At 36.5% G+C, this 13,846-nt stretch overlaps 1 protein-coding gene across 5 annotated transcripts in view; it reads right to left on the reverse strand.

The window, feature by feature from the left end:
* The window catches only part of VPS8 (VPS8 subunit of CORVET complex), a 293,055-nt gene that overhangs the window by 136,111 nt on the left and 143,098 nt on the right, over positions 1-13,846 (reverse strand). For all 5 annotated transcript variants that reach the window (XM_082625439.1, XM_082625440.1, XM_082625441.1 and 2 more), the window contains 5 exons: positions 12,015-12,134; positions 10,888-10,944; positions 7,855-7,937; positions 7,043-7,127; positions 6,063-6,161 (listed from right to left, as the gene is read on the reverse strand). In XM_082625439.1, the coding sequence (XP_082481565.1) occupies positions 6,063-6,161; positions 7,043-7,127; positions 7,855-7,937; positions 10,888-10,944; positions 12,015-12,134 (444 nt within the window). The remainder of the gene's footprint in view (positions 1-6,062; positions 6,162-7,042; positions 7,128-7,854; positions 7,938-10,887; positions 10,945-12,014; positions 12,135-13,846) is intronic.

The following is a 13,846-nucleotide window of genomic DNA, read 5'->3' on the forward strand; positions in this document are numbered from 1 at the left end:
CAGGTGGCACTGTGGTTGGGAGTCTGCCTGCCAATGCAGGGGACATGGGTTTGAGCCCTGGTCTGAGAAGATCCTACATGCTACGGAGCAGCTAAGCCCGTGCACCACAACTACTGAGCCTGCGCTCTAGAGTCTGCGAGCCACAACTACTGAGCCCACGTGCTACTGAAGCCCGCACACCTAGACACCATGCTCCGCAACGAGAAGCCACCACAACGAGAAGCCCACGCACCGCAATGAGACAGTAGCCCCCGCTCGCCGCAACTAGGGAAAGCCTGCGTGCAGCAACGAAGACCCAATGCAGCCAAAAATAAATAAATAAAATAAATTTAAATAAATAAACAAAAATAAAAATATCACTAACAATAGCACTGTTATGCTAAAATATATGAAGTTGTGACAGTAAATCTAACAGTGGATGAAAAGTCTCTACAGAAGAAATTATAAAACTTTATAGAAAGTTATTCAGTAAACGGTTACACCATATGGTCATAAGGTAGAAGACTCACAATGTAAAGATGTCAATTAAATTAAAAATGATTGAAAGAGTCAATGTAATCCTTGTCAGAATCATAAGGTTAGAAATTGTTTTTGGTGGAACTTGACAAGCTGATTCTAAAATGAATTTGGAAGTAAACAGCCAATACTCTCTGAAAAAACATGAAGACTTATTATAAAACCACAATATTTCAAGTAGTGTGGTACATGTAGAAACAAAGACCAATCAAACAGAAAAGAGCCCAGGGCTTCCCTGGTGGTGCAGTGGTTGAGAGTCCGCCTGCCGATGCAGGGGACACAGGTTCGTGCCCTGGTCCGGGAAGATCCCACATGCTGCGGAGCGGCTGGGCCCGTGAGCCATGGCCGATGGGCCTGTGCGTCCGGAGCCTGTGCTCCACAACGGGAGAGGCCACAACAGTGAGAAGCCCACGTACCACAAAAAAAAAGAAAAGAAAAGAAAAGAAAAGAGCCCAGAAAAAGAGACAAAACACAGAGATCCTTAATATACTTATGATAAGGTAGCACTGCTGAGCTTTTAAAATAATTGTTGCTAGCATATAGATCAATGGAACCGGACAGAAAGCCCAGAAATAAACCCAGGCACTTATGGGTAATTAATCTACAACCAAGGAGGGAAGAATATACAATGGAGAAAAGACAGTCTCTTCAATAACTGGTGCTGGGAAAACTGGACAGCTACATGTAAACGAATGAACATAGACCATTCTCTAACACCATATAAAAAATAAACTCAAAATGGATTAAAGACCTAAATGTAAGACCAGATACTATAAAACTCCTATAGGAAAACATAGGCAGAACACTCTTTGACATAAATCATAGCAATATTTTTTTGGAGCTATCTCCTAGAGTAATGGAAACAAAAGCAAAAATAAACAAATGGGACCTAATCAAACTTACAGACTTTTGCACAGCAAAGGAAACCATAAACAAAACGAAAAGACAACTTACAGAATGGGAGAAAATATTTGCAAATGATGTGACCAAAAAGGGATTGATTTCCAAACAGCTCATACAGCTCAATTAAAAAAAAAAAAAAACACAATTGAAAAATGGGCAGGAGACCTAAATAGACATTTCTCCACAGAAGACATACAGATGGCCAGCAGGCATATGAAAAGATGTTCAACATGGCTAATTATTAGAAAAATGCAAATCAAAACCACAGTGAGGTATCACCTCACACAGATCAGAATGGCCATCAACAAAAAGTCTACAAATAGTAAATGCTGGAGAGGGTGTGGAGAAAAAGGAACCTCCTACACTGTTGGTGGGAATGTAAATTGGTGCAGCCATTACGGAAAACAGTACGGAGGTTCCTCAAAAAACTAAAAATAGAACTACCATATGATCCAGCAATCACATGCCTAAGCATATACCCAGAAAAAATGAAAACTCTAATTCAAAAAGATACATGCACCCCAATGTTCATAGCAGCACTATTTACAATAGTCAAGACATGGAAGCAACTTAAACGTCCACAGACAGATGAATGGATAAAGAAGATGTGGTATATATATATACAGTGGAATATTACTCAGCCATAAAAAAGAATGAAATAATGCCATTTGCAGCAACATGGATGGACCTAGAGATTATCATACTAAGTGAAGTAAGTCAGACAGAGAAAGACAAATATCACTTATACGTGGTATCTGAAAAAAAAATACAAAGGAATTTATTTACAAAACAGAAATAGACTCACATACATACATAGGAAACAAACATACATACATAGAGAACAAACTTATGGAAGGGGGAGGGATAAATTAGGGATTTTGGATAAACAGATATATACTACTATATATAAGATAAATAAATAACAAGAACCTACTATATAGCATAGGGAACTATATTCAAATATAGTTTATATATTCAAATATCTTGTAATAACCTATAATGGAAAAGAATCTGAAAAAGAAAAAAATATATATATGTATAACTGAATCACTTTGCTGTACACCTGAAACACTGTAAATCAACTATATTTCAATTTTTAAAAAGGAGGAAAAAAGGAAAAAAACTGTTGCTGGAGAACTGGGCATCCGTATTTTAAAAAATTAATTGGATCCCCACCTCAAATCATATACAAAAGTGCTTTCAGGTGGATCTAAGATTTATAGATGAAACAAAAAACAAGAAAGCTTTTAGACAATAATATAGGACTTCTTCAGTACCGAAGGAAAAAATTGATTATTCTGACTACTTAAAAAAAAAAACAAACTTTTCTTAAAAAGAACCACAGAAAAAAAGCCACAGAGTAGAAGATATTTGCAACATGTATCACTGAAAAAAAGACTAACATCCAGGATACATAAAGAACTCCTACATCAATGAGTACAAGATACATTCTAACAGAAAAATGGGCAAAAGACTTGAACAGGGACATCACAGAAAGGAAATTTAAACGGCCAATAAATATGAATTTATCAATCCCATTAGTAACTAAGGATATGTAAATTTAAAACATAATGAAATATCATTATTTATCCACTAGACAGACAAAATTTTAAACTCTAGCAAGAATATAGTCAATGGAAAAATCTCACACAATGTTGGCATCTGCTTAAGTTTAATATATTTATCCCAGTTAACTGGCAACTACAGACCCTAGAACAGAGATTATCAAATGTTAACATGCATCAAGATCACCAGGAGGGCTTGTTAAAATATACTGCTGGGCCCTGCCCCCAGAGTTTCTGATTCAGTAGGTATGAGGTGAAGACTTAAACTGCATTTCTATCAAGTTCTCAGCTGATGCTGTAATGCTGTACCAGGAATCAAACTGAGAACCAGTGTTCTAGAGAAATGCATGTGGTAGCTGTGTTCAAGATGCATATGTAAGAATGATCCTGGATGGACTACTTTTAATAGTCAAAAACTAGAAACAACTGAAATGTCTATTAACTGTAGAATGGATAGACTGTGATATACTTGTAAAGTTTAACACTATACAGTAATAAAAATGAACTAGCTACAAACAATAAAATGTACAAATTTCTCAAAATATTGAGAAAAAGAAAATACAGAGTATAACTCCATTTATATAAAGTTCAGAAACAGGCAAAACAAAAATACATATTTTTAGGGGTGCAGGCAGGTGCAATAACAATATATAAAAGTGCAATAAATTATGAGAAGAACAAGGATAATGAATATATTAGTAAGGCAGTGAATTGTGGTAAGAAAAGGATAGATGGGAATAGTCTGGGATACTGGAAATAACTCTATTTCTGGGATGTTGGCCTTTTAATTTTTTTATTAACTGTACTTTTATGCACTTTTTTGTTTCTTTTTTATATTTCAAAATCAAAAATATTTTTAAAAATCTCATGAAACGTGTGTTGTCCATACTGGAAAAACCATCTTTACCAGAGATTCTTTACCTGAAATCTACAGACCCAATCTAAGAATGGCTTTTAGGGAGTCTGTGGATCCCTGAAATAGCAAACGAAATTATGCGTCTGAGCACATGCACAATACTATGAGGCACAGGTCCAAATCTTTCACTAGATTCTCAAAAGAGGTCTATAACCCCCAAAGTGTTAGGAACCACTAATCTATACACTATGTAGACTGTCTGAAAACTTTATTATGAGGGCTTTCCCCCTACGTATTTAACGCTGATTTTATTTACATTACCAAAGCCACACAAGTCCTTCAAAAGAGTCTATAGATTTCTAACGTGGCCTTAAGAAGTATCAAAAAGTTCAAGGTGAAAAAAATGCGCAGATGTGGGGAAAATAGCAGAAATAATTGCTGTGCAGAAACAATACTTCTTGCTTCTCCAGTATGAGTTTTCTGCTGAATAATTTGTTTGTTCATTGATTAATTCATCATGTTTCACATTATGTGGAGAGACACAGCTTCATTTCTGGATGTCTGGAGTCCATGTGCTCAAACCACTGCATAATGCAGATGAAGTGAAATGAACAATGAGGCATAATGTAACTATGGAGACTTAAAGGGGATGATGAAAGGAAAAAGAATACAAAATGATTAGAGGAAAAAAGGATATAATTCAAAGTAGAAGGTTTTCTTGGGTTATTTCACCAAGATATATTGATCTTATTGTTAGCAGGAATACGATAAGACTAAATAAATAACATATATATGTTCTCAATCCTATAGATGAAAGTGTGGAAATTACTTCAGCCCACTGACTGTACCACCTTTCACACCAGATGTTTTACATAATATGCTGTTCACATTTCTGACCTTTCTAAACGTTACAATTATCAGGAACTAAAAGTATTCACACTACATGCAATGCTTTCTCAAAGTTTCAGAGCTCTTATTATTTTTCATATGTACAAAAATTTTAAAACATGTTGCATAATCATATCTTTAACTACATCTCTAAACCCATCACCAGAAGTTACCTGATCCTTGCTACAAGGAGGAGAAGAGAAACTCTGTAGATATAAATGTTATTTCCAAAACTCGAATTACCTCAACATCCTTCATTACAACTTTTTTTTCAATAATTAGTGACCCATAATACAGAACAGATTAAAACAAATCTCTAGCTCTGTTGGTTTCTGAGGAATACTGTATTTATGAACCTAAAGAAACTAAAAGTGAGGAGTGATTTTTGGGCCTCTTTTTAGAATGCATTCTGATCACATGTTCATCACACACGTATTCGTCTCTCCACTTAGGCATCTATAAGCAAGTTTTGTTTTGTTTTGTTTTGTTTTGTTTTGCTGTACGCGGGCCTCTCACTGTTGTGGCCTCTCCCGTTGCGGAGCACAGGCTCCGGACGCGCAGGCTCAGCGGCCATGGTTCACGGACCCAGCCGCTCCGCGGCATGTGGGATCCTCCCGGACCGGGGCACGAACCCGTGTCCCCTGCATCGGCAGGCGGATAGGGCTTCCCTGGTGGCGCAGTGGTTGAGAGTCCGCCTGCCGATGCAGGGGACACGGGTTCATGCCCCGGTCCGGGAAGATCCCACAGGCCGCGGAGCGGCTGGGCCCGTGAACCATGGCCGCTGAGCCTGCGCGTCCGGAGCCTGTGCTCCGCAACGGGAGAGGCCACAACAGTGAGAGGCCCGTGTACCGCAAAAGAACTTTTAGTTTCAAAGTCAATTCTTGCATTCTTGTAAAACAGCATGCATAAACAAAATCAGAATAATCATCCTCTTACATAAAGAAGGGAAATACATCAGAGAGAACAACTCATTGCAGTAATGTTTCTAAAATTCCATCAGGTGACTAGGGGGAATGGCTCCGTCATGTAGTAGAGATAAAGATCAGTAGTACTTTCAGAATTTCTAAGAACACTGTAAAAACTCACTAAAATTCCAGTTTGTCAACTAGCTGGTTGAACATGAGTTATTTTCAGAAGTCATGATATAATAAATTGTATATGACATGGGTTTTACAAATACAAATGTGAGGTAGAATAAATTATCTGAAAAAGATGTTAACCCTCAAGCAAATCAATTTAATAATATAATACCTCCAACTGCTTAGTTAGAAAAACTTAATTTGGGAGATATCCATACAAATGGGAAAGTTTTAAAAATTCTGTTGAATCAGTACCTCAATATGATCCATTGCCTTCTGCCATACAGACTGCTTCTCCTCTGCACTGTGTCCAGGAATGGATAAGATATTGTGAATGTAGTTAAAGACTTCTTCCTGAAAAGCACAAGATAATATAATTCATTCATTCATTCACTCAAGCAATATTTAGTCACTATCTACTAACTGTACCAGTCTTGGTAAATATCTGTTATTTGGAGATGGAAAACCATTTGGAGATAGTTAACTGATGGACAACTGACTTAAAAGAGAAAGAGTAATTGTTTAAAGTTTAGGGTAGATTCTTAGAAGTTGCAAATCTGTTCCAATTAATGTTAGTCTCAATTTCATAAACCTAACAGTGAATATCATTCTTTTGCTTTGGTGGTCTCTGTCCACATTCCCAATTTCATCTCAAATCACTTTTGCCCTTGCCCATTATGCTCAACTTACAATGATCTAAGCTTCATTTATACGATCTCTATTCAGTTCCTTGAACATGTCAAAAAATTTTCTCACCTCAAGATCTTTGCATATACTGTTCCTGATCCTGCAACATTTTTCTATTGGCTCTTGGCTTGACTGGCTTCTTCTCAAATTCCAAAACTCAGTGTATAGGTCATTTTACCTAAGATTCCTTCCCTGGCTGCTCTGAATAAGTCAGTTTCCCCATTATCCTCTCATGTTGCACCCAGTTTCTCTAGCGCTCATCACAATTTGTAACTAAATATTTGGTTTCCTTACTGTCCATCTCCATCACTAAACTATAAGTTATAAAATTACAGGAACTATATATCTGTTTTAATTATGAATATATACTTGGCTAATAGCAGGCACTCAATTAAACCCTGTTGAACAATGAACAAAACTTTAAGTCAGCAAACATATGTCCAAATATTTCTACTGAATAGTTACACCTACTGAATAGTTATTTCTCCTTGATAAGGGGAGGAGGGGGACTGAGTAAGAAAAAAGGGTAAAGCTGTCTCTTAACTCACCTCTCTTAGTGGGTCACGTAAGTAGCAATCAATAATTTTGTCATATTGGTGTTCTCGTTCATACATAAATTCACAAATTTGATAGCTAGAACATAAAAGGAAAAACTTCAGTGTACCAAACAGGCAGGTAGTTATTAGCTTATTGTTTCAAGACATTTGCTCAGGCATAGAGGTTAGTATTAAGGAAAATGAATATAGTAGATGTGATTTCTATTGTTAAATGAAGTTATAGTACCTGCCATTCCTCTAAATATATGTTTAAGATGCTGCTGAATACTACGTTTATAAGAAATTTCAAACCTGGGTACAAAATAAATGTTAAAGCAACAATGTGTCACATAAAAAATAGTTAATATATTACATATCAATATAATCAATTATATGAAATTTGCCTATTCAGAATTAAATATGTCAAATGAAATATTCAACAAACTAAATAGTAGTGCTAACATATTGCATCTTATTTGCTATGTTAAATTCTGCATTGTTTATAATATATATAACTGTCAAAAATCTATGAAATACCATGAAAATTTTAAGTAAAAAAAACTACAATAATAAATCATAAGGCTGCTATTTCATTTTCACACTAAAATGTACAAGCACTTCAAATTTACTTGCTATTAATTTCTGCAAATCTAACTAATTTCTAGACTTGCAAGGGAAAAACTTTTGCACCCAGGTCTTTTTTGTTGTTACATGCATAACTTTTCTTAAAAAAATGGCAATGCATAAATAAACTGGGCTTCAAGTTAGAGAAATGTGATTTAATAGTTCTATGGGAACTAATACATGGCTTCAAAGCAACTTACAATTCTGCCTTTTCTGCCATACGGATGAGCCGACTCTCTTCAAATTGAACTATGCCTCCAGCCTGCAGCAATTCTAAAAGGACCTGAACATTTAAAATAAATGAGTAAAAACACTTTGGAATCTACTTTTATTTATTAGCTCTTTAAGGGTCCATTCAGCCACAGAAACCATACCTTTTTGGCTTTTATCTTATTATGTGCTGATGTTTCAGTTTGGCTTTCATGTATACAAGGGATTAGACTGCCATTATAATGTTGATCATATTGTATTTAAGTCTTACAAAAAGATAAACAGCTCTATTTTCAAACATGGAAGGAATGCCAAAGTGTTTGCAAACAAAGCCTTATTAGAATATCTAATTGACCCTCCACTGAGCTAATAACGTCCATATGTATTCTTTCAATAAGTGAATTTTTGTCTGGTGCCTTTATGACTTATGGCTCTTTAAAATCTGTTGCCCACAGGTAGTATCCATGTTCACGTGTTAATTTTTCTAACTAAACTTGGGGTTTCTCACAGTATAGCATTATTCACAAGAGCTGAAAGGTGGAAACAACCCTAATGTCAATCAATGGATAAACGGATGAACAAAATATGGTATATACATATAATGGAATATTATTCATCCTTAAAAAGGAATGAAATTCTGACACATGCCACACATCGATAAACCTTAAAAACATTATGCTAAGTGAAATAAGTCACAAAAGGACACATAATGTATAATTCCACTTATACGAGCAATATGAGAAAGCTCTCTCCTATATTTAAGTTCAAGATCCAGAGTAACATGCCCTTTCTCAGAACTCCAGGAAACCATTTAACAAAGTATTTTTCTAACACAGGAAATTGATTACTTTCAAGTCAAATTTTTTTAAAAGGCAGAAAAGAAATAAAACCTATGCTACCTTTACACTTCAGAACTCTAACTTAATCCATTTTGAGTATTATAATGTACTGCTACATAGAGCAATGATAGCGTGAACCCACCTGCTAGAAGCCCTCAGTGTGGAATAACATAATCAACTGCCATTGCTGGAGCCATTCTGAACCAACTTACTGAGCTGAAACTGACTTAACTTTTCAGGAATTTTGTAAGCCGGTGGTTAAATACAGGCATTGTTAAAAATCAAATTATATAAACCTACAATTAAATAAATTAAATTAAAAGTGAAGGTAATCAATACCCACACTCACCACTTCCTAATTATTTTACTACATTTTACTGTGTATGCTCTCAAGGTTAGTTACTGTAGCCGTATCTGTATGGTGGAAATATTACATATGTTTGTGGTATGGTGCATCTCTCCCCAATTCCATGTGCCGGGTGACATCATGCTGGTAGACTGAAGTCAGCCATGGTGGGAATACTTACACCATGGAAACTGGCAAATGCTGTAAATCAGGGCTTGTTACATGTTCAAAGGGTTATAAAACAAACAAACAAAGAAGAATATGTGACAGAGACTATATGTGACCCATAACGCCTAAAATATTTACTCTCTGGTCCTTTACAGAAAAAGCGTGCCAATTTCTGGTTAAGAAAGTGATGGAGATAATGTTAAAAAGATAGTCAAACTTAAAAGTGTGCATGTCAGAGACATTACACTATAAATAGCACAAAAAAATTAAGGAATTATTTTCCAGTATTCAAAAACTGTTATCCGATTCAGCAAAGAAGTCACAACGCTGATGAATGAAGTTGACATGCTTTCACTGTTGCACTTTCATCTTATTCACTTTAATAAATGAAAACATCAACCAACGTTCATATCAGTGTGAACCAGTTGTTAAACTTTTATCAGCATACCACTGGAAAATATTCAAATATATTGCATAAACAAATTTTGATATATGACAAACAGTACAAGAGAAAGAGTGCTGGATTAGAAGGGAAGGAATTGAGTTCTAATCTCATTTATGACCTTGAGCAATTTACTTCATCAGTTTTCTTTCTATTTTCTAAAATGAGTTGGGGAAAAAACCCCAGATAATCCCAAAGGGGATTCCCAAAAATAGATTACTACATTATGATTACTTTTAAAGGTTTGGCTTTTACATTTAGGTTTGGTTTTTATTTTTGTTTTATTTAGTAATTTACATAAGAAGTTTTTATCATTTTATATAGCAGCACCATGCATAACATGTTTCACTTTTCCTGCCAAGAGAGAAATAGGGGCAAAATGAGGGATCCACACTACTATTTGTATTCAGTATAATTTAAGAGACAATCAAAATTTTAGCAGCTGTTCTCTTCCCTAAGACAGTCTGCAGCAGTCACAGGGCCACAGCTGTGCAGAGAAAGCGTTCGCTGTTGTGATCCTATATTCTTTATCTGAGTCTCAACCTCTGGCCTGGCATATATGACCATAAAAAATCAGCATAGCTCTCAAAGCACTTAATTTTTGTAGCTTACTTAGCTGACAAAGTCTTGCTATCAATTTTAAATAGACTGCCTCTCTTAGTGCTCACAATTACAATGGGTAAGCTTTTAAGGAATCCTACTCCTAGAAAGGAGCCTCAAGAAAGTGGCTACGTAGAAAGAAGTGGTAATCAATTTCTTTCTCACAGTGATTAGTGGAGAGACAGATGGATTCTAGTCTCCAGAAATGTTGAGCACTAGTGTAGTGGCACTCCCAAAAGCTCAGTGTTCCAATACCCAGGATCCTGAAGGCTTTCTGGTTCACGGCCATAGCAACTGGAAGTGGTTACCAGCTTAATGACACTGGTGGAAAGCAGCATACAACAGGTGCCAACTGTTGCTCATGAAGGAGAAGGATAAAGTTTATATTCTCTTTGATGTCATGCTGAATGCAAGACAGGTCCAGTCTGCCTAGGAATTTAGTTTGATTGAGGCTCAAACTAACAACCATCCACACTATTTTCTGGTTGCCACTGTCTAGCTTAGTATTACGGTTTGGCACAAGTCATTTTCCCCTTATGTCTAGTGAGGTCTAGTACAGAAAGGTTCTTTCTGGCTTACTCTGCCTTCTCTCCCATTCTTTAGCAAGATGAGTTCCAGTAGTTCATACCTGCTGTCTTTCTGAGTGTCGGGAGTCATCGTCAGGACTACAGAGGAATTCAAGGACCTGGTCAAAGAAAAGGTATTTTTTTTAATTGGATACCAGCATGCATGCCACACCACTGTCATAATGAAAACCATTACTACCCTTTCTATATCACCAATTCATTCACACTCGGCTCAACAAACACCACAGGTATATGGTATCTTCCTAACTGATTGGCATAGTAGATGACACAGCAGGCTTCAGGTATGCTAACAATTTAATATATACCTTATACACGTTTCTTTGCTGTTTAGAAACATGACTGGAAGCCAGCATCATCTATATACCCTAACTTTAAGATCCTCAACACCGTGGACCACACAAAGCATGGACTTTGGAGTCAGGCCACTTGAATTTGAATCCTAACCTTATTAACACTTAACAACAATATTTATTGCTAATAATAACACTTATTAAGTATGACCTTGGATGAGTGACTTAACCTCGCCAGGTTTTAGTTTCCCCATCTGAAAAATGGGAGTAATAACTCTACCAATTTCAGAGCTACTGGGAGTATGGAGTTAATACATACATATAAAACTTTGGAACAGAGCATGGCACTATGAAGTGCTCAATAAACGCTGGTCATTATTAGCAACTTTCTCCAGATAAAAAGTATTTTCTTCGCCACCTGTGGCTTTGTGGAGATATTTAACCGGGATTAGGAAATACCTTCACAGTTAAAGTCATTTGTAAGTAAATTCGGATTTTCTAAAAGTAATCTCTCCTCCAGATGCTCAACAGCATAGTCTTACTACCAGTGAGATGGGTGATTATTAAATTGGAAAATTCTTAAGCCAAGAATTCTGGGCAGTTTAGAACAACAGAATAATTGGGAGAACAGAATCTATATAAACCAATCTCCACAAACCATACTCCCATGATACCAAGTTACTAGGCAGTCATACTACCCAAACACAACATTAAAAAAAAAAAAACTAATTTAGATCCAAACTGAAAGGTGAAAGAGCTTCTACCTGGTAAGGCACTTACCCAATAGGCTATTATATTAAGAAACCATGTAATCCAGTGAATTTTTCTATGAACAGTAAATAAAAACAATTCTAGTTCTAATGGTTAAAGACGCTCACCTGATCAAAAAGGGTTCTGTTTACAAACAAGGTATTGTCAGGCTTTGCAAGCTGCCGGGCAAGGAAGGTAAAGAGACACCCTACTTGTGAGGGAGTAAAATCTGAATTCTCCACCATAACCTGATAAGCAAAAGAGACCATTTATTCAATAGGCCATCTGGTTTGACACAGAAAAATAAATAATTAGAAGCTGGGGGAAGCCTCAGTACTAAAGACTCGAAGATTCTTTTATTGGCTATGTAACAATTGAGTTCAATACCATTTAGAGAAGGAGCACAACTACTTGCACACCCTCAAAGCATTTTAGTAATTTTTGGCATAATTTTAGGCACAAGTTGGATAAGAACTGAATTGTTAGAGAGGTGGATTTCAAAGAAATATTAATCATGTTTCCCTCTTGAATTCTTAAAAGAGAATCTAAAGTTAATTTAAATTAAAGTAACCTTATTAAAAATTTGTCCACCAACACAGGAAGAAGGGAGTTGCTCTGGGGTTGAAAAGTAAGATAACTTGAGAGGGAAGGTATCCCAGAAAAGAACTCAGCCAGCCCACGAAAACATGAAGTGAATGGCTTCTGCCTTGTCTGTAAGCAGTTTCTTGAACAGATGGTTTCATATAACAGGCTCTTTGCAACCACACACAGTTATCAAGTCATAATCAGTCCTCTGATTTAAGTGACCTCTCATCTCCTGAGTACCTACTACTATGAGTAAGATGCTATGGTAGAAGCCTTCAAGGGAATTATGAACCAGAAAGCAAGGTGAGACAGGTAAACAAATCTTAACTAAAAAGCATAATGTGATCAATCAGCACTATTATAAAGGAACAAATGACTATGGAAGCACAGTGAGAGAAATTTAGTTCAACTGGTTAGAGAAGAAATTTGAAAAAAAAAAAAAAAAAGAGAAAACTAGCTTTTAAACTAAGCTTTAAAGCCCATGTGGAACCCATGACAGGGGGAAATGTCAGGAGAAAGAGCAGTCCAGGCAGAGGGAAGAGTAGGGGCAAAAGCATGAACACAGGAAAATACAAGTTTGTCTGGAGAAACTGTGTGTTTCATTAGAATGCAGCAGCATGCATGAGGAAGGAGAAATTAGATCGAAAGGAAAGATTAGGCCTCCAATGTCATTCTAAGGAATGTAGAATTTATTCCACCAAAAACAGAGGAGTTTCTAAAGGGGCAGTGAGGAGAGCTGATCATGATCAGCACTGTGCTTGAGAAAATTACCCCATCAGCAGTGTTTAGGATTAAATAACAGAAGCAAGAGATAAAAGGTAGAGAGACCAAGATGCATGTGATTTCAGGGGTCCAAGGGAGAGACAGAGGGGTTCAGAACAATGCAGTGATAATGAACAGGGAAGGAGAAACAGATGCAAAAGTCACTGCAGAGAGAGAGGAGACAGGGCAAGTATTCACATGTGTGGAAACATGTGGCTAAAGGAGGAATGAAAAATGGCAGGTCTTGAGCCTGACAGGCAAGGAGGAGAATGATGCCATTAACAAAGAGGGAGAATGCAGAAGTATGGGAAGGAAGACCAGGTATTGTTTTGGACTAGATGAATTTATGGAGGCAACTCTAAAACAAATTAGGGAATAGTACCCCATCTCATCTAGAGAAAAGTCCTAAGTTCCCTCCTTTCATTTTCCGTTCAAAGATAAAGTATAAGATTTCTCCTATAAAACATTCCCTTGAGGCCGAGCTTTTAGCCTACCTTTTCTTACTTTGCTAAGCACAATGTCCCTTTCTTTTTTCACCATGCCTGCTTTTAATCCAGCAGTCACAGCTTGCTCAAGTGCATAATTAATCATTACTAGAGTATGAGGATATTTC

Source organism: Mesoplodon mirus (assembly GCF_964341445.2).
Source record: "Mesoplodon mirus genome assembly, chromosome: 6".
Lineage (NCBI taxonomy): Eukaryota > Metazoa > Chordata > Mammalia > Artiodactyla > Ziphiidae > Mesoplodon > Mesoplodon mirus.